This window comes from Hippocampus zosterae, chromosome 13 (genome assembly GCF_025434085.1).
Source record: "Hippocampus zosterae strain Florida chromosome 13, ASM2543408v3, whole genome shotgun sequence".
Classification (NCBI taxonomy): Eukaryota; Metazoa; Chordata; class Actinopteri; order Syngnathiformes; family Syngnathidae; genus Hippocampus; species Hippocampus zosterae.
In genome coordinates, this window is record NC_067463.1 from 13,788,888 (window position 1) to 13,810,499 (window position 21,612).

At 40.0% G+C, this 21,612-nt stretch overlaps 1 protein-coding gene across 2 annotated transcripts; it reads left to right on the plus strand.

Annotated features, from left to right (window-relative positions):
• Positions 1–704: 704 nt before the first annotated feature.
• LOC127612736 (inactive rhomboid protein 2-like) lies at positions 705–21,384 on the plus strand. Of its 2 annotated transcripts, XM_052083512.1 has the most exons (19): positions 706–867; positions 4,349–4,441; positions 8,993–9,142; positions 10,734–10,885; positions 10,988–11,171; positions 11,347–11,547; positions 11,949–12,077; positions 12,826–12,935; positions 13,532–13,750; positions 13,918–14,029; positions 14,162–14,236; positions 14,321–14,482; positions 14,753–14,838; positions 14,985–15,048; positions 15,151–15,245; positions 15,357–15,432; positions 15,502–15,602; positions 16,013–16,166; positions 19,645–21,384. In XM_052083512.1, the coding sequence occupies exons 3-19, from the start codon at positions 9,005–9,007 to the stop codon at positions 20,074–20,076; spliced, it is 2,490 nt and encodes an 829-aa protein (XP_051939472.1). In that variant the 5' UTR covers positions 706–867; positions 4,349–4,441; positions 8,993–9,004; the 3' UTR covers positions 20,077–21,384. The 2 variants fall into 2 exon arrangements, with proteins under 2 accessions (XP_051939473.1, XP_051939472.1); XM_052083513.1 differs by lacking the exon at positions 4,349–4,441 and having other exon boundaries at positions 705–867.
• Positions 21,385–21,612: the final 228 nt, after the last annotated feature.

Sequence of the window (21,612 nt, forward strand, 5' to 3'; positions counted from 1 at the left end):
GGCGTACAAATGTATTTTGCTGAGCTAACGTTCCTCTTTTTAGCGTTGACAGTTTGTTTGCGCTCATTTGCCCAGGCAAAAAAATTGTAGTTGTTGTTGTGACGGGATTCATAGTGTCTCCGCAGATTGTATTCTTTGAATACCACCACCGACAGATGAGACAGACAATCTTTTCTTTGCATTGAAAAAAAAAATGTTTCTCAATTTTGGGTTAAATTCCCTGTATTCTGAATATTTTTTTTCTCTTACCTCACCTTTTCGCCATGATTACATTCTCTTTGAGAGGGACGGGTTTAGGATTTTTTTTTCTGGGGTTGCCAGATAACGGCACAAACCGCAGAAGGATGGAACAAATGTCACGTTATGTGTTTATGAAATTGTTACTAGCTAATAGTTAATCATGAAAATAGTTCATAACTAAGGAATATTTTATTGCAAAAGCCAATTTTATGATAAAATACAAATATACATAGATGAAAAATAAATCAAAAGACTCTGGTATTGTTCAGGGGGGCCGGACCAAATGTGGAGGCGGGCCGAATCCGGCCCGCGTGCCGTAGTTTGGTGACCCCTGGATGTGTGGGACATTACAGTTAATAAAGTACTGCTTGATACCCAAGCAGTACTTTCGGTTGGAGGCGGTGGTGACGGAGCTGGCGTCGATCCGGTCTCGCCGTCTACGGATGAGGTCAGTTGAAACTCCGCCTCCCGCTCTTATGTGGTGTGGCTGAGAGTCAAGCCAAGGATGTTGGAAGACACAAAGAGGGAAGTGCCGACATGCCGGCGGACGCTTCGACCAACGTCATGTTTTTTGCCGGATAAATTCTACCTGCTAATGAAGAACACGTCGGTCATTCACTATCACAGGTGAGCCGAATATAGCTTTAGGTGGTAAGGTTGCAATGCTTTTGTAACAGCGTGGAAAAAAAAAAGTTAGCTTCATTAGCACTGCTCGTGTCATTGCGGGCTACTCAATGGAAAAGTAGTTAACCGTGACATCACAAATCGCCACCATAGTCTGGCGAACTAGATAAACTTAACTGCACCCCCCCCGAGAGAACAATTATTAATTCAACTTTGTCCGTTTAAATAATTGCGTTCCACACCCACCACCTTATGTCCAATTAAAGCATCGCTTTTTATCCGTGTTCTAAACGACGTATGAATACAGAAAAAAGACTGACCTCGTCTCAATTTATATTCGAATAAACACGTCATTGGAAGATCAAATTTGAGTTCATTATTTAGCAGGAAAAGCTTTATTAACTGTAATGTCCCACAATAATGAAAATAGCGTAATACAACTGCGACCGCCTAAATGACAAAGGCATAATGTTGACATGTCAAAGATGCACCCTTTTAACATCTTAATTAATATTCTTAAACAACGACACCATCACAATAGCTACTAACCCAATAGGTAAACACGCTACCTTAACTTTCACAATAAATGCATTGGATGGGAAACCGATAACTTTATGTAACTATCACTCAATATGCTTCTCCTTGTAACGAGCCTTATTGTTGAGGCTGATCCTTCTATTAGACATTCAAAAGAAAACCACAAAAAGCTATAGAAAAAGCATTCTATAATGAATCCCGTGAAGCTCATATCAGGTGAGGTACACTGAATTCTAATGCAGTTGGCTGTTTGCATCATCTTATGCTACATTCAGAGGGAAGGCAAAATGTCTCTTGGCCCGGTGTGCCTTGCCTGAGTTGGTTGTGGTACACGAATGTGGCTGCCTTATTCACACCATTCCACAACGGAGACAGAAAACAAAACAAAACAAAACAATCCATCCATCCTAATGCCAAATACTATTGCTATCTTGGTTCATAGATACACAGTGGTAAACATGAAAATACAATTGTCAAATAAGCCACCGTTCCTGCTCATTTTCCAATTCTCCAGTCCTGCTCCATTTTGGCTCAGTTCCAGCCGGTATCGGAAGTGGGCTGTGCTGTTCATCTAACCAGCATGATACATTAACGGCATTTTTTGGGGGGGTGTTTGTGCGCGTGTGTGAGAGAGACGAAAGTACAAGCTCAATGCAGATTGGCTATAGTGATGCGATGTGCGTCTCTCGGTTTAAATTCACTGACTTGAGCGAATGTGCTCTTCCCCCATTCCGCAAACTTGTCAATGATTCCGTCCACCATGGTTTCCTATCCATCCGCACAAACTGGATTAACTTTATATGTCATCTCATCGTGAGAATAGTTCAACTCACATTTGGTCTGAGCATAGTTTTGTGCAATTTACACACTTTTTCCCCCCCTGAAAATTCAACATTTTAAAAGTTCAGTTGTGTCTTGAAGTTTGAACCAGCCTCACAGACCTCAGATCTACTCTTCAAAATAAATCCTACACCAGTCACTCAATTTAGAATGGTGTATCATAAATTACTGAAACCTGTAACTAATCTGATACTTTTAATTTACTTTTGGGATGTTGGGAATGGTAAATATCACAAGGCTACTCTTAGCCAAAGAGCATCAACAACACACTGACGGGTTTGATTGACCTCAGAGATTTCACTGTATGACTTCTGTCTACATCTCGTCTGACCCACTATGACTGCCCAGTCAAGACATGTAGAGTGTAAATCACACCTTCAACATTCTCAAATTAAGACGGGAAGTTATGTGGTACGAACATAGCCATTCAAAGGCTTTAGAAGCCATGGAAATCTGAACTTGGCAAGCGCTTTGCTGCTCTTCTTCTGTTGGCAGGGAAACTATTCCTGGGTCACGCTGGTCGTGTTTCAGTAGCAGTACTGAAGACAACAGTGCTCAATGCTCGAAAAGAAGCAACATTTCTATACAGCTAATTTACATATACATGAATCCTTAAACAACAATAAACACCCCAGGATTTTTTTCCAAGTTGAGATACTGTAACTATGTTGTTTCCTTCATATGTTGAGAAGCTCCTGGATTAAAAACAATGCTCCTGCTTTGCTTAATACTCCCTTGCCTGTGTGCAGGTTCAGGCATGCCAACGCATGGTGCACTGAAATGAATTTGCACTGCCTCCGGCGTAGTTAAGTAGAATCTGGAGTATTTCCATACTTCTATAGCGAAACAAAACCAGTGGCTTCTGGCTTTTTAATTGTTGACGTTATTGTGTGGTAATGTCAGCCAAAGAAGGAAAAAAAGACGCTTTGAGTCATTCATATCTGGAGATTTGTCTGTTTGGATGTGAAGAGTGACAGGGTAGATTTGATTGTTTGAAACACTACAAAAAAAAGTCACCTACGCCCACAGTCTTCGATGCATTCTGATTGCACTCCTGCTGGCCTAATAACTGCGTTCTCTGTCATGGTCACGTGATGCCAACTGACCAGTGCTGACATTTTAGCCACATTTTAAAAGACTCAGTGTGAAATTTATCAGGAGGCCGGCTGTTGTTTCACTAACAAGTGACTGACTGTCTTAAAAAGGTTTTCTCCAAGCACAGTATTCCCTTTCTTGAGACACTCTGCCAGCTGGTCCCATACTACAGTGTCCTCGCACACAGGATATGAAATGCTAGGAAAAATAACATGACGTGATTGTAGTTAGTGACCAAAATGATTACTATTATCTGTATTATCACAATATTGTTAAACATAGCAAAGCACAAATTGGTTGTTCTCAGAAAATGTCGTCTTAGGAGTGTGACATGTGAGCCCAAAACTGAACTTGTAAAAAAACTGTTTAAAAATGATATACGCTTTAAATCAAACCTTCCTGTTGTGTGCTATGAATTAATAAAGATGTTTCATTCAGCTCTTTGTTAGCAGGAGATCATCGATTGTGGTGGTCTGCTCTGCTGTTGCGTATCGGTACGGTTGTTACGTGGTCACAAAACACCGAGCTCTGAAGGACCAAATAAATTGTAAATGAATTATTTTTACACTTGAACAGCTTCACAACCATCATAAAAAGATATTCGATTGATAAACTGGTGCAAATGATCAATTCTGCGTGGAATGTTAACCCCTTAATGGTGAGCAAATGGAAACAATGGCTGTCATGTACGGTCGTTGCGTTCGATGATTGTGGTTGAGACCATCAACTGATTACTTTTTGCATCGCAAAATAGGCGAATGCTGAACTGCACCCATTTCAAATCCTGCTGTCTCACCCTGAAGATTCCACAAAAAAATATTGTTTGCAAGTAATATGAAAAGAGGTATCCAATAAACCGCAACCTACTCGGTTGTTACGGAATAAACAAAAAACATCATTCAACATGTTAACATCATATTTTAACCTGTGAAACAATTGAACTTCAGGTTTTAGGTTTTTTTTTAAATTCCAGTGGATAATATTACGACTTTTACTTTATTGACCATTGCAGGTGCCTCGTGGACTCAAAATGAAACGACCGTAGCGGAATTTTTTTATGTCAACGTATCGTCACATCATGGACAGCGTGGAACTCGATTAAACGGTATTGTGTTGTAATTTCTTTCTTTCTTTCTTGCTAACAACTGTCTTTGAAACCAATATGTTTTAAGGGTATAAAGGGCTCTTATTTACATGGTGGTAGTCAGCATGTCCCGATGGGGGAGAAGTGATGGCGGTTATAATTTACTTCTTAAAATACAGTCATATATAAACAGCAGCATACATTTCCGTACAAGGTTACGAGAGGTAACCAAGGTACAAGATTAGAATCAGTGAAATTTGGAAAATATGTGCCCCCGGCAATTTTTGATCTTAGTTGAGATTTTCCTCATGCAAATATTGAGACGTTCATGGATCAAACATCAAATAGCACTGACTGGATTTACAATGACTGGTAGTAGTTTCACATTGTTAATGCCGTTTAAGGCCCTCCTACTTGTTTGACAAGGTCTCTGATGGAAAGTGATGACTATTATAAGAAGTACTGATGAGGATCAGTTCCTCATTGAGCTAACGACAAGGCTTTAATGGCCGTTTTTGATGAGGTTAAATAAAGGAATTAAGATGGTTTCTCGAGCAGAACGTGAATTACCAGAATATATTTGAGAATCATGTTTGGTAAATGCTAGTGATGATCACATACAGAAGAGTGTGTCAATAAGGCGGTGTTACAGGAGGAAGGATGTTGTGCAATGAAGTTGATTATCACACGGTCGCATGCAGCATACCCACATCACAAGTGCTAGTTTGTAGCCTGTGAAATGATGTCTTGCTAAGTCCATGATAGTTATTGCAACGGAAGCTCCAACGTCTTCAAATTTGTCATAATTTCAAAACTGTTTCTCCATAAGAAATACATGTAAACCGATGTATTAATTCTTGTCTCCCTACAGAAAGCTTCAACTTCTGTATATGGGCAATCATTGTGCAAGTATAAAGAAAAGTTAACCACTGTGTTGACTACTATACAGAATCAAAAAACGTTTATTGTATGGAAGTGAGTCAAATAAAAATAAAATATACTTGTTAAAAGTAATTTGTGCTCAATTGTGGAACTCATACATGTGTATAATGTTATACGTAAATATTTTAGGCATAAAAAAAAATAGTCGTCTCACCCCCCGGGTGCTGCCGTCCCTCATTCAGCTCGGGTCCTCTACCAGAGGCCAGGAAGCTTGAGGGTTCTGCGTAGTATCATTGCTATTCCCAGCACTGTACATTTCTGGACTGAAATGTCCGATATTGTTCCCGGGATCAGTTGCAACCACTCATCTAGTTTGGGGGGTCACTGAGTGCTCCGACCACCACAGGCATGACTGTCACACTTACCTTCGAGGCTCTCTCCAGCTCCTCTATGAACCCTTGGTATTTCTCCAGTTTCTCGTTTTCCTTCTTTCTGATGTTTCCATCACTTGGCACCGCTACATCCACTACAACGGCTTTCCTCTACCCTTTATCTATGATCAAGAAATCTGGTTGGTTTGCCATTACCATCTCACCTGCTTCCTCAATAAGTACAAATAGTGCATAAGATGGATGCATGGATATACGCTCTTTGGATAGAAATACTGTGCATTATTGGAAGACAAGGCCACCATCTCACACACACATTAAGTGGAAATCATCCTTGATTGAAGTTCAGTCCTGATTCTTCCTGAACTGCTGTCATTGTATTGCATTTCGGCCCGTAGTTCAGTAAAACTGAGGAACTGAGCCGAAATGCACAAAGATGTGGAGGCGCCTTGTGTCGTTTCTCAACCTTGAGTCAGAGTGTGAAACATGCCAAAAATACACAGTGGGTGAAAACGTGGATGTCTTCAAAGCAGTCATGTGTGATACCTTCTATCCATTTAGTTTTTCTTATCCATGTAATACCATCAGATATTCTTACTATAAAGTAGTGAAAAATAACACCTCTTCTGCCAGCTAAGTGTTTTACCACCCTGTTTTCCACACAGATATTGTTATCTATGAAATGATAAGGCCGCATTTTGCCTACCGATTTCCAATAGGCATGCTTGTTTAGCCTTGCCTTTAGTCAAGTGGGGGCTGGCTGTTACTTAAAGAAGCATGCATTAGTAACAGCTGTGAATGAAATGAGCACAGCACAGGCCACGTTGTGAAGGTGTTTGGACGAACCATTTGGGCATTTGGTGGAAAGGCAACTTTCCAGGTCACATGGTTAGAAATTGATGATGCCAATGACATGTGACTGTTTGGAATCTATGATCTCAGTTCGTGGGTGGCTGACTTCTCTCCCCCCTGCGACAGAGCCCTCCATTGATATCATGCACCAAGCTCTGTATGTCGTTTGTAAGAATGTTCTGGCTGGAAAGTGGATTTTCAACACTTTAGATTGGTCAAAAATGTGTTTAAAAAATAAATGAATAATAAAAAGAACACCCCCACATTTGGACTGACTAATAGTATGTACCGGTACTCCTGAAAAAATATTCAATTTAACAAATTGTGACATAGATGTTTTCGGCCCAACCCCAATCTCTCTCAGGCAGTAGAACAATTAATTACCATTCAGGAAATAAAATTTACCATTTTGCTTAGTAAAATAGTCATCATGCATTATAACGTAGTGAATCTGTAGTCTAATTTAATTTCATTAGTTCAAATACGATAATGATGATAATTTAAAAAAAATAATGGTTGAACAAAAATGTTATCTTTTATCTTTGTTTCATCTTTTACAATATTTCTGTGTTTTTGTTTGCAATTAATTTTCTTTTGCTTGTTTTTTTGTGATATTTGTTTACATTTGTAGTTGAGTTTAGTTTGTTTTGATATTATTATTTTTTGGTTTGTGTTGTAATTACCTTCATTGTGTTAAGTTATTTTTAAAATTAACATTTCAGGGTGCTCTGCTCATACCTAAGCATGTACATTTTCTAATTGGTACATTATTATTTTTGTAAACTGATCTTTTAATTGTCGCAAGAACAGATTCTCATCATTCGCTATCATTTGAGAGGAGGGAGATTATAGACAGTGGTCTACAATACTACTCTCCACCACATGAGTGCTTTGTCCATTAGTGAAGCTATTTCATTATCTAAGTGGTTGGGTGTATGTATATGCTCCTCCATCTGCTCTTCTAAAGGGAAATGAATTACGATTTTAGCTCAAGCTTGAAATGTTTGTCTACTTGAAGTGGATACAATTGAAACATAACCACAAGTGTCATTAAAAATGAAAATAGGTAGTGGGCGTGCGCAATCAGCGAAACAATGTGGGCTCATCGAGAAGAAACTCGGCTATTGATTGAGCTGGTGTCAACTTTCCGTGCTGCTTTCACTTGTGACACACACACACACACACACACACACACACTCTGAGCCCCGCATTGCTTTTATGGAACACGACTCAACAACAATGTCAAAGCTGTCCAGGCCATAATGACATAACGAATGAGCTTGGGACACTCTAAAGTGACTTCTATACTTAACTTTGATTACTGCCGAAGTACTTTGTGTCTTGCTTTGAGATATTTTGAACATACTGACATTCGCAAACTACTTGTTCCTCTCTTGACTGTCACTGTGACTTGGGCCAAGACTGAAGATGGAAAGTAGTGTCAAGTGGCCATAATTCCCTGCCTATGAGCGGACAAATTACAATATGAATCAATTCATGTGCAGGGTATTCACACCTTCAGCAGGATTCATGAGTGCATGCCTCATCTCCATTTGGCACATTTGTCTTTTCTTAAAAAACTATGTCATCACAGTCGCAAATATTTTCCATTGGCTTTTGGTAATTTTAGAAGCAGGAAATGCAGAGGAAGAGGGATGTGGATCCCTAACCAGCTGGCCAACACTTTATTAATCTCATCTGCTGTCACCTCAACTACAGATGCTCTATCAGTTGTATTTTTTTTTTTACAAGCTGATATCTGTTCACTGGATACAAATAGACAGTTTGTAATTAGTTGCTTAACTGAGCATGAGTGGAATACGGCTTGTGGCAGCAGGATATTTTTGAAATGAAATATTTAATTGAATCCCAGTCCTAAAATAGAAACCAAGCATAAACACTAATACATGTGAGTAAATTGCAGCTTTAGCCATGATGTGATGCTGCTTTTCGGGTGGCTGTTGATCACTCATGTGCGATGTTATTCTGTTTGTGAAAGCAAGTTTTTTTTAAGAGCCCCCTTACAGGTTGCCTAAAAAGTTAAGTTGGCATCCCTTTTTGGAGGGAGAGTCAACCCAGAGAAGAGCCAATGACTGCTGCTGTGCATGTCTGCGAACATTAAAATGGCATTATTTGCTTTGAGAGCCATCATTTGGTTATGGGCGTCTGAGAGAGACAGAGAGAAAGAGAGATGTCTGAATTCGATACTAGTGGAAATGAAATTTTATGGCTTTGCTTTTCCATTATCTTTTGAATTGCTTGATGACAAGTCCGTTTTTCGTGTGGGATTCTTACACAACAGTGGGCATTTATATGTGAAATTTTATTCACTTTAGCTGTTATTTTAGAGGCCACAGGAGTTTGTAGGCCTAAATAGTTCATTCATAGTCATTTATTTGCCCAACACGTGACCAAAGTAGTGGCTTTTCAAAAATTTTCTCTTCTACAGAACATTGTCAGGATGCCATCTCACGAGGTGGAAGAGCCGCCGCCGAATGGAAAGCAGTCTGACAGTCGCCTAAAGAGCAAGAAACCACCCTCCCTTGTCATAGCAATACCTAAACCTGAAGAGATAATGTCTCATGACCCCACTAAACAGGTAGGTTGACCACTTCTCCCTCAACACTTCTTCACCGCCCAGCCTTTTATGCACAGTTAATATTTTTTGAAGGATTTCCATGATTTTAATATGACAGCATAATTGCTGTTCATGTGAAATATGCATTTTATAAATTCCAGTGCATGCTGCCCCTTGACAGTTCTATACATACAGTATGTATTAGGAGTCCCAGTGAAGTTGTCTGAAATGACCACATCCTCACCAGAACAAACTTTGAATGAATCAGTTTTTATTGCTCATTCATTTTCTTTGTGTTGCGAAACACGATATTCGTGTTCTTTTGTGGACTGTTAAGAGTACGATTTAATCTTCACGCATGGGAACGTTTTACCCCATCACACCTCTGCAAGACCATTTTATTGTAATATCTGTGCTAATAATACAGGACAGAGATCATTCTAGTCAGAATAAAAGCAAGAATTGTGTATTTTTGAAAATGTATACCACAGTCAAGTGATGTTCATCTCTTAATCTCATGATCGAGAGAGGGGCATGTTGGGAGCTGTCCTTCAAGTTTCTAGGCGGGAGGCCGAACCTTTCCCCCCTGTAGTCAGTCCCCTTGCTCTCGATACAAACATGTCATTTCAGTACCCCCGAGTAGAAGGTAAACTATTTTATACCAAGTGGCCCCTCTGAAAGTGTTCCTGAAGGTCAGTTACTGTGGAAACCATGCATATATTTGTCACCACGAATCAACCAAGCAACCGTGCTCTCTCATTACTTAAAAAAAGGGCAGGGAAGTGTAACTTGGAAAGGCCGTGCTCCGTACTGGACTTTAGGTTGTATATTAGTTGAATGGTATTATTCTTAAATCCATTAGATATTTATTGTACTCTCCCCATTTTTAAATACAGTTTTCATAAAATGTTTTACATGTGCACACCACAAAACAAATACAATTGGAGTATCTTCACAGCCTGATAAATTTGTTCGTTTAATCCACTGACACAAGTACATACCAAACATGCTGTAAATTTGAACATGTATGCATGCATAGTAGCCCACATTTCACCGTTTAAAAAATATTCCATTGTAAAAGTGGCTCCTGTAATGTTTGTGCTAAGTGTGTGCATTCATTAATAATCTGTTATTAGCTAAATAATACATATTAACATTTGCTGGATTGTGAGATAGTTTTAACTACTAGTGCCAATTAATTGCTGTTCTATGAATCGTTACTTTTATTTTCATGTGGATTCTTTCCCCGTCAACTTACTTTTAGCTCACTTCTTGCCCCATTAACTTTGCAGTCGGAAAAAGTCCACTAAATGACTCACTTCATGGTATGGTTGTAAACTCACTCCTCCTCAGTGGACTGCATCACTTTTTATCAATTGTAATTGTAACTGACTTCTTAAACATGTAAATGATGTACATGACTTTTACAAATATTCATAGGCCTGTTCAGCCCAGGTTTGTGGCTGTTGAAGCACCCCTAAAGTTAATCCAAGCATTCCCCAAATTTGAGAGATTTTAAGAATGATTTAAATGATGATGATTATTATTATTATTTTTTAAATACACTCGAAAACTATATAAAATGTATTGCCTTTGTTTCGGGCCGGGACAGCCCCTTCGACCGTCTGTGAAGAAGAATATGAGTGGCCAAGGAACCAATTCTGTGTCGGAGAGCATCAGCGGAGGCGCAGGTGGAGGCTTGTCAGCCTCTGAGAGAAGAGAAAGGTTTGGAAGACAGACCTCACTCTCACAAAGTATTCGCAAGTGAGTTCATATTGTTTGTTTCTTCACCATTTCAATCTCTGACCTGTCTGATGGACTCTGACAGGTAAAGATTTGTCCGCCATCTTTTCTCTGTACCTGCAGGAATACAGCCCAGTGGTTTGGGGTAGGAGAAGACTGTGAGACCAAGCAACAGGTTTGGCAGAGGAAGAGCCTGCGCCACTGCAGCCAACGGTATGGCAAGCTCAAGCCACAATTCAGAGAGCCCGACACAGCCACAAGCATCGAGCAGACCCTGGAATCACCAGCCCCATCCAAGATGCCTAAGGTACTCTGTTGTCAGTAATACATGTATATATTATTATACTGATCAAGACTACAAGTTACTGTGGCAAACATGGATCACCCGAGTCAATATCTTAATATAGTTTTGCTTTCTGTTGATCATTTTCCTCGAGAAAATCAACAATACCTGTCTCTCATCTCTTCCTCCTATTTGCTAGATTGTGGACCCCCTGGCACGAGGACGAGCGTTCCGTTACCCAGAAGACATAGACATTCGCTCCCCCAAGGTTCCCGTCACACCTGGGGTCACCTCACTCAGCTCCTTTACTAGCCAGCGCTCCGGGTACAGTCGCTTCCCCAAACGTAAAAGGGAGTCCGTCGCTCGCATGAGCATCCGTGCTGCAAATAACCTGCTGAGGGTGCGTACTACACTAGAAAGTGTGTGTGTGAGTGTGGGTATGTGTGGGTGTGGGTGGGTGGCGCGCTCGCGCCGTTGTGGTCCAACTGCATTTAGTAGTCACAGAGTTGACTGTTACATATTTGATGCATTTCAATGCCGTACACTTACACTTAAAGTAGTTTAGTCAAATCAGTCAGGCTGGTGTACAAAGGTCAAATGAGACAGTCATAATAATATATAATAATGTAATACATTTTCCATATTCTGTAGCTCACATTCACTATGTCATTATATTTGAGAAAATATTAGTAAGAACAGTTTATCAGAAGATGAAGCATCTTCATTATGATGACATTGATGACTAAAATTATGATTGTGTGTGTGTGTGTTTGTTCGTTTGTTTGTTTGTTCCCCACTCAGGGCCGAAGCAGCTTAGTGGGTTCTCTTACAGGTCGCAGCTTTCCTAGGAGGAGCTTTATCAGGCCCAGCTGGCTGGACGATGAAACTGTGGACTCGGCAGACATGTCTGAGTCACTCTTTTTTAGCAAGGTCAGCCCCAACACTGAATAAATGCTCAGTAATGACCACCATTTCAGTTTTATTTATTTATTTATTTCCTTATTTTGCTGCAAACGTATGCATAATGTTTACTTTTTCCCCTCTCTGGACAATAAAATCATTTTGACATGAAGAATAATGGCTTCTCACATGGAAGATCTTCCTTCATGTACAATTCGATAACAATACCCCTTGCTGGGTAAACTGTATTATTGCAACTAATTAATTATTCAGTTGCTTGACCTATTACTGATTTAAAAATTGAAATTTACCTGTTGAAATTAGGGATGGCCCGATCACCTTTTTTGCACTCAAGTCCAAGTCACTTGATATTGAGTATCTGCCGATTACGAGTCCCAACAAATGCCTCCACAATGCAATGGAAAGCAGTGCAATAAAGAATAACAAGACCACATAAAAATAGTCTCAACTATCTTATTTTTTATCCTCAGATGATACCTTTTTATATGGTGGTAATTTAGCTGTGGTTCAAACCAAGTTAAGAACTAAAAAAAGACTATACAGTATTATAGACTCAGGAAATAAAATGTTAAAATGGAATCTTTTTCACCCATTACCAATTAGCTGAAAGTCATAGGCTCCGATTTTCAATCATGTCAATCGGATCGGGACAACCCTAATTAAAATGACTAACATTTGGCCAAAATTGATATTAGAAGTATGAAGGATTTGTCCCTTTTATCCAGGATTTTGTTTGTGACCATACCACTTTTTGTAGGTCGATGTCCACGATGAGTTGTACTCTATGACTGATGACGTATTTGAGTCTCCACCAATTTCTGCTGCTTTTGCCCCAAGTGAGCAACCAGACCAGAAATTCTCAAGCCTGTGAGTAAAACCACAATAACCCCATAATTTTAGAAAGACGATATGATATGATATGATATGATATTATATTATATTATATTATATTATATTATATTATATTATATTATATTATATTATATTATATTATATTATATTATATTATATTGTTTTATTTTTTTCCCTGTCCCTACCTAGTGGTTTCCTTTCTGAACTCTGACTGTAAATTTCCCCCAGTGCGGGCGGGACAAATAAAGGATATCTCATCTTATTAATTTATTTTTTTTTAAAGTTGAGAATGACAAACTGCCTCAAAACATGATGCTGTTACTTCACTGTAGACGGTGCTGCTTTAGTGATAAGTAGGGTTATGTTTGCATGGGGGTTGACATTAACTATGGCCTATAGCCACTACGCAGGTGTATTGAACCACGACCTAACTTTAGATGTTGGCCTGACTGGGCCACAACAAATTTCTACATCATGGCCACCGAAAATGGCCCTAAAGTGTGATATACCTAATCCTTACATCCATTGTGTATTGTATGCATCAATGTCACGTTTGTTTCTGGCTTTAAATCCTATTTGGTCTTTCCTCTCGACACCACCGCCACTCCCAGTAAGGATGTATCTCGGACACCCCGCACACCAACAGCAATGCAGGAGAAAAGTCATCCTCGACGTGGCCGTCGCATCGCTTCCCAAGTTAAGCACTTTGCTTTTGACAACAAAAAGCGTCACTATGGAATGGGTGTCGTGGGCAAGTGGCTCAACCGGCACTACCGACGCAGCATCAGCAGTACCATCCAAAAGCAGCTGGATGACTTCCACAGCCATAGGTTCGGAATGAATGCTTACATCGTATAAAGTAACAATAATTGACATGCAGAGACCCCACTTGCAAAGAAAATGCAAGGTCACCGTAGTATTGGATGGTACAATGCATTTTAAATAGACATGTTTAACTGAAGATGTTTTTCATTCTATTAGTCATTTGTGTTTTCAGGCCTTACTTTACCTACTGGATCACCTTTGTCCATGTTGTAATCACGTTGCTGTCCTGTTGTACTTATGGTTTTGCCCCTGTGGGGTTTGCACAGCATTCTAAAACCGACCTTGTAAGTGGACACTCAAATATGTTTTTCTTTTCACGACTGACCAAGGGTCACGTCTGTTTAGTGTACCTTGTCTCGTCTGCTGCATTCACGTTGTCTGGTGTCATTCATGCAGCCCTCTATCGCCCTCTGTAGGTGCTGAAGAACAAAGGCATCTATGAAAGTGTCAAGTACATCCAACAGCAGAACTTTTGGATAGGTCCAAGATCTGTAAGCGTCAGTCTATGTGCTGGATATTACTGATCCCGAGTGAAGCCCCACTCACAATGAGAAAGTCATTTCCTCTCTTCTCAGGACGACCTGATTCATTTAGGAGCCAAGTTCTCTCCATGTATCCGTCAGGACAGACAAATAGTCCTTTTTATCCAGAAGGCCAAAGATCTGGAGAAAGAGTCTGGATGTTGTGTTCAAAATGACAACTCTGGATGTGTGCAGACTCTCAACTCTGACTGCTCTGTAAGTTGCTCACGTTCACCATCTGCGTAAAATACCTTCATTGGCTGCAAATATGCCAGCGTGCACTGAACTAATTCTGGCACGTGCATATTTAATCTTTAAGAATGTAATCCATTTACAAAACTAATCATTCACAACATGCCCTTTCAAAATATGCCGCTGAATGGTTTCAATTATTAGTTTTGTTACATTCTTTCATGAAGTCTGTACTCTGCGTGACAATTATCTTGTGATTTTTGTGTTGGATCTTAAAACAAACTGTCTCTACAGGAGACACTTGCCACCTTTATCAAATGGAACAATGAGCTTGTGGACATTAGCAGATCCTCTGGCTCTGTCTGCCACCAGGATCCCAGGTGAGCATGCACCTGTGCTTGTGTCCAGATCGCATTACTAATCTAGTGTCTCATAATAACCTACACAACTGTCTAAATGAGCTTGTAAGATTGGACTGTATCTTTTCAAATCTTCTCTCTGCCTCACTGTGTGGCGTGCTTTGAAGAGTATGTGAAGAGCCTGCATCTGCAGAGCCTCACACATGGCCAGATGACATCACCCAGTGGCCGGTGAGGAAAATCTAATATTTGGAGAAATTAGTTTACTTGTTAAAAATCATGCACACTCTTAGCCTATTTTGGGGCCATCTGTGGTTATGTGCATGTGTCCAGGTGTGTACATATCCCAAAAAGTGGAACCATACTGGCTACAGACACATGGACTGTAACATCAAGGGGCGACCTTGCTGCATAGGAACGAAGGGCAGGTGAGATGTTGGCACATCTGTTTTACCTTTTGACTGACCCTCAATGCCTGCTGATGTCATTAGGAGATGAAATGCTTTACAAACTGTAATTATTTTTTAACCCTCCTGTAGGTGTGAGATTACAACCAGGGAGTATTGCACTTTCATGCATGGCTACTTCCATGAGGATGCCACACTGTGCTCACAGGTAGCATGAGTAAGTGAGTGAGTCAGTGTGCACAATTTACATTTTGAGTCATGTGCCAACTTTCTGCAGGTCCATTGTCTGGATGATGTTTGTGGCTTGCTTCCTTTCCTGAACCCTGATGTACCTGATCAGTTCTACCGTTTCTGGTTGTCCCTTTTCCTCCATGCTGGGTATGCGCATTTTATTTACTGTGTGTGCGTGCGTGCGTGTGTGTGCGTGTGCGTGTGTGTAAGTCAAAAATTAGCGCTTTTTTTGGTCATGTTGCTACAAAACCAGGTCATCCACATAAATTTTTACAACTGCTTGATTGCAAACAGTAAACTTTTCACATTTCTCAAACCGTGTTAAAGCCTCTTAGCAAAGCAAATCAGCATCCTTCAGCATTATTCTTAACTACTCATAATTCCTAGCATGTGAGGAATACCCTTGTGTTTTACTTTTAAGAAGAGTCATATAGCTTATTTAAAAATGAATTGCTGAATATGCAGTGCTTTAATGAATTCATCAAGACCCAGAAATGTATATGTACTTTGTTGTATCGAGCTGCACTGTCCTCAGATTAATATTTGTATGTGCTTAGGTTACTACACTGCGTGGTGTCAGTAGTCTTTCAGATGACCATATTGAGAGACCTGGAGAAGCTGGCTGGTTGGGTGCGCATCTCCATCATTTACATCTTTAGTGGTATCACTGGAAACCTTGCCTCTGCCCTCTTCCTGCCCTACAGAGCTGAGGTAGGTTTCTCTCCATTGAGGGAACGCACGCAGAAATAGATCCAACTTGTGATGATTGATTTGTATTATTCCTTGACCTGCTTCATCAAATATATTAAATATATTATTTTGTGTTGCTCATTCAGATTATGTAATCATCTAAATATAAGATAGTCTTTCTAAATGTGGAGCTATGTACGCTGTATATTTGTACAGTGCAGGGATGGATAACTAACGATGGAGTGGGTGGCAATTTTTCGTCAGCACAACTGGGGGTCCACAGAGACCGCACACTTCCTAGCCAGATGTATAAGAAAATGCCATTTTAAGTAAGAACAAAACAGGTGCTTATTTCTTCTATTTCATTTTATTTTTATTCATTAATTTCTTTTAACAAATGTGCTGAGCACTTCCTAATTGTCACTGTTTTGCTATGGGTAGGACCCAAGTGCAGGAAAGTGGAAAGGCATGACAGGAGGTTCTTAAAAATAATTTATTTCCCAAAAGCTAAAAAATGAAAACAAGATGAGTCACAAATCATAACATGTTGATGTGTGATAGCACAACAGTATTTTGTTTCTTCTGGCACTGACTGGTGGAACCATTGCTTCATATCCGCTGTTGTTGTCTGGTGTTTTTCCTGGTGTTCCGACGTGCTGGTTTAACGTGGCTTAGGTCACTTACTGGAGAAAGGCTCCCACTCTGAGGATTATGAAAGCAAATTTAACCTTGCATCTACTCAAGTGACTTCTAGAGATACAGTACATACCGGTATTGCAAATCATTTTATACCAGGGCCTCACACGAGCCTTCAAATCACAATCATTCACACTATAAGATCCCAATATGTATCTAACCTTGTCACCTTGCACTGAAGACGAAAGATACCTCTTTGTGTTTATTGACCCACAATATTTTACTGCATGACCAGCATACCTTAAATGTTTAACAAAACACATTATCTACGCATTTAATCAATTTATTGGATATCCCTGAAAGTTGACAGATTGCATCTGTCTATCACGCACAGCCTCCATAGAGACATGATAAATGACAGTTTGATAACTGCTGCAACGTGTTGATCTGAAAGCTGCGTGGTTGGAAAAGAGCACTTTCAAGATTACCTACTTTTTATTGGCATGGCTGTTTTCTTCTGTGTGTGTGTGCGTGTATGCGTGTCTGCAAAAAGCCACTTTCTCCCTTTTCGGGATTAGTCTAATACCATTCTGTGCCCAAACAATGCCATTACTAAGTGGGATAATTCACTGTTCTAAGCCGAGACAGTTGTTGCATAGCCGGTGGTATGGTACTATTTCTTACTTTCTTCTGCATTCAGCTGTGGCATTTTGGAACTGCCCCACGTTGGAAACTATGGGAACGAATTAGAACCAGAGAAGGCATGAATCACCTGTCATGTATTTTTGCTCCATCACATTTCATTATTGCGACGTATTGAGCCCTGTTTTCCCTCAGTAGGTGTTGTGACATGATAAAGATGTGACATGTCTAAAGACATGTGAAAGACAATTGTAAATAGCACTGCGATTTATCCATTTTGAGTTTATATTGCACTTAATTGAACGGTGTTTGTTGTTGTTGTTTTTTCATCTTTTTTATTTCTACCTACATTCTTTCTGCTGGAGGCTGTAAATTTCCCCAGTGTGGGACTAATAAAGGATATCTTATCTTATCTTAGAGTTAGGATTGTGACGTGCCTTGATATAAGAGTCAGAAATCCCACTGTCCAATTCTCCTAGAAACTAACCAGCTCACTGGTCTTCAGACACCAGGAATACTCGCCGGATGCACAGCACACGACAGTAAAGCCACTTAAGAAGGCGGTTTAAGTGGCTTACACCTTAACTGTGGTGATAAGACCCTGTGGTTCTAGCAGAAATGGCTTGAATAACAACTCGGTAGATACCATTAACATTCACGCATGTTGCAAATTTTGAGAAGGTTTCCATCGAACTCGGGTAGAGAAAGTGAGAGTCCGAGGCCATGCTTTACCCCAAATAGAGTTTTGGAGAATGGATGGATGGACATTGCAGCCTCATAATAAAATCTCTTCTAAAAATTTGATTTCAGCCAATGACAAGTGACCATCTTGTGCTTTTGGAACGTGTCGGCCTTGCCGCCTGGGCCGTGCGGGTGACGTGTTGTGTATCATTCTTGTGTCTGTTTGTCCAAGTTGGTTTTCTTCACAGATTAGCCACCAACCAGGCAAGACTCCAAAATCAGCCCTGACGTCATTTACACTTAATCCTCTCACCTTTACGACGTGTTCTCCCTGCCGCGGTACCAAACCCCTAGATAGTCTGTGTGGTGGCCGACCCGTGCGCATGAACAGTGAAGTCATTAAGAAACCCTTCTCGATGCTGCATTTCTGTTTAAAATATGCATGATATCATGAGCATGGAGTTACTCATCAGTTTCTAATCCCATGATCAGTATTTTTCTTAAAATAAAAACATGTTTACCCTCAGGATTAGATCCCCCCAATGGTGTTCACCATGAGTCAAGTTGGATGAAAGTGCTGTGTGCTGTAACTTAAATTTCTGTACATATTTTGAGCTACTCAAAAGATGTATTGTCCCATTTCAGACAATTTTATTTTCATATCATGATACTAAAACTCCTCATTTCAGTAAATTAGAAATTATTGTTCCAGTAGGAGTGTTTTAAGTACTTTGAATTAATCTTTGTTCCTCATTCACACATTGTGAATGGGGAACAATTGTGTTAAGTTTGATGTTATAGTGATTAGACTGGGTCCATACTTCATTATGGCACCCCAGGGCAAAGAACGACAATTTGAAAAATATAGTTGTTGCTCAACGTCACACGTGTCCTACTGAAGGCCAAGGGACCACATCTGGCCCGCCAAATTATTTTATGTGGGCTGTGAAAGCAAATAATTTGTACCAAATTCACAGATTCTTGTTAAAATCTGGACTCAAATTTAAACATACCTCCAAGATGACCACAGCCTTGTTAAAGAAGCTGAGTGCAAAGGTGATATGGACTGGCCAAACCTATTCCAGACCTAAATCCTATTTAGCATTATTATATATATCTATATTTTTTGTGGCATTCTAAAATAGCCATCATTGCTGAGACATCATCATAGATGAGTGGAAGAGGATTCCATGGCAAGGTGAAAAGCTCTGGTGAACCGGATGCCAACGGAGGTTGAGGCATTGCTGGAAAATAATGGTCCCCACACATATTGACAATTTGGATTCTTCACTGAAAGGGTTTGCTGACTTTTTAACGGCTGTGTGTTGAGTCGGTTTGATCTAACATGTCTGTTTTTGGACAGAGGAAGCGGAGGTACGATACCCAGAGAAAACATGCCCCAACGTTGAGAGAAACATGCAAAGTGAATGCAGAAAGCTTGAAGCCAGATCCCGATTTGAGTGTTCATGATGCTGTTTTCTTGTGATGTGAGCAAGACCTAGATGGATGATGTCTAAGCCTGTTCTCTGTGTCTCTCCAGGTGGGTCCAGCAGGATCTCAGTTCGGCCTTCTGGCGTGCCTGTTTGTTGAGCTCTTTCAAGGTTGGCAGATGTTGGAGAAACCATGGAAAGCTTTTTTAAAACTCTTGGGCATTGTTTTTTTCCTCTTCTTGTGTGGCCTTTTGCCCTGGATTGACAACATAGCCCACATTTTTGGCTTCCTCAGTGGCATGCTGCTGTCTTTTGCCTTTTTGCCCTACGTCACATTTGGAACGTTTGACAAGTACCGCAAACGCGTCCTCATTGTCGTTTCACTGTTGGCCTACATTGGCCTGTTCTCTTCACTCATTGTTTGGTTTTATATTTATCACATTAACTGGCACTGGCTGGAGCATCTCACGTGCCTGCCCTTCACGAGCAAATTCTGTGAAAAGTACGACATTGATCACGATATTAATCATGTGGTGCACTAGCCATGAGCTTGCTGATGGCCTCTGTGACCAAGCTAACCGGTGATGATCCAGGTTTTCTAAGTGTCCTTCAAATCTTTGGCAATCGTGACTTGTTATGGTTGGTTTATTATCAAAGGTACCCAGCAGAGTCTGATGATTCACACACTTCCATAAAAGTTTGGATCCACCACTATTTACTTGCTGCTGATCCATTGGCTCTTGCGATCCTGCGGACTCAGGACCTCAACGCAAAAAGCTGGATGAAACCAAAGAAGCTTCACAGGTTTTGTTCAGCATGTAATGGGGTTTATAAGAAGAGCCGGTCCAGCAGAAACAGGGGCCACCATAATCAGGCGAGGTGAACTGGATGCCTCGCATAACAAAGTGACATTGGGTCAAACACTGGACAAATCTGCTGTTTTAATGGGTTTCTTACAATATGTTTCTCATTGGATAGGTCCCTTTGGCATGCCAATAGTCTTGGAAAAATGACATTGCTTAGGTTAACACAAGTAAATGCCTTGAAAGTGAAACGATGGTGGACTGAGGTAAATGTGCTAAACCCCTTGTTGCCTTACATTCGCTGCCATTTTATTCACCTGCAGTTTGTTATGAAAGGTTAGCATCAATGTCATATATATATTTACACATACACACACTAACACACATATACATACAAGCTACCAAAATAGGACGATTACAGTTGTTATTTCTGTAAATCCAGCCCCGAACAGTCCCAAATGGCAATGTGTCAGTTTTGGTGATACAGTTGGCCTCGTTTTTGCTATTCCGCCTAAAAATCCTCTGTTTATTGTGAGCGGTACTCTTACATGAGTCTGAGCACAGCCATCAGGGAAACTGCTGTGAGCGATCGTGCTGCGGGACAAGTGGGCTCAAGTGAGTTCTGAGATTTATCAGTTGACTTGCAGCTCATTTCACATCACAACAAATCATGAGATATATACACATGTAATAACTTATTGAACATGTTTTTTTGTATTCCTCTGAACACAGTTTTAACCTGTTTTAACAGCAACTAACACAACTCCTTTTCAAAAGCCCTTTGTGTATTAAGGTGGCTGACAATCATTTTAGCCTCTGCAATGTGCTTTTTTTAAAAACTTGAAATCATGTGAATGTTTTTACTGAAACCCTGAAAACTGTCATGACTTCATAGCAGCGAAACACTGGGACCAAATGACTTCTTAGGTGAGAAACAAAAGGCAACAAGAACATTTTGTCATCAAAACTCTACTTTTTCTTTAAATTGATTTGAAAATCAATAAATGTTAATGCAATCATTTTAAAAATAAATGACACTTTTGATAAGGTGTTATGAAGTGCACTGTATGTAAAACCTGTTTTATTTAATGTTGCACATGTTTGTAATTTAAACTGAATACTTCATATCAATTCTTGATTATGTACCTATGACAAATTGATGAATTTCCAGAAATGTTCCACAACCGAAAACATTTTTGACAACATGCAGAGAAGGTAGTTTTTCAAAACACGATAACACTGACAAACTCAAAAATATATCTTTTATTATTTTAA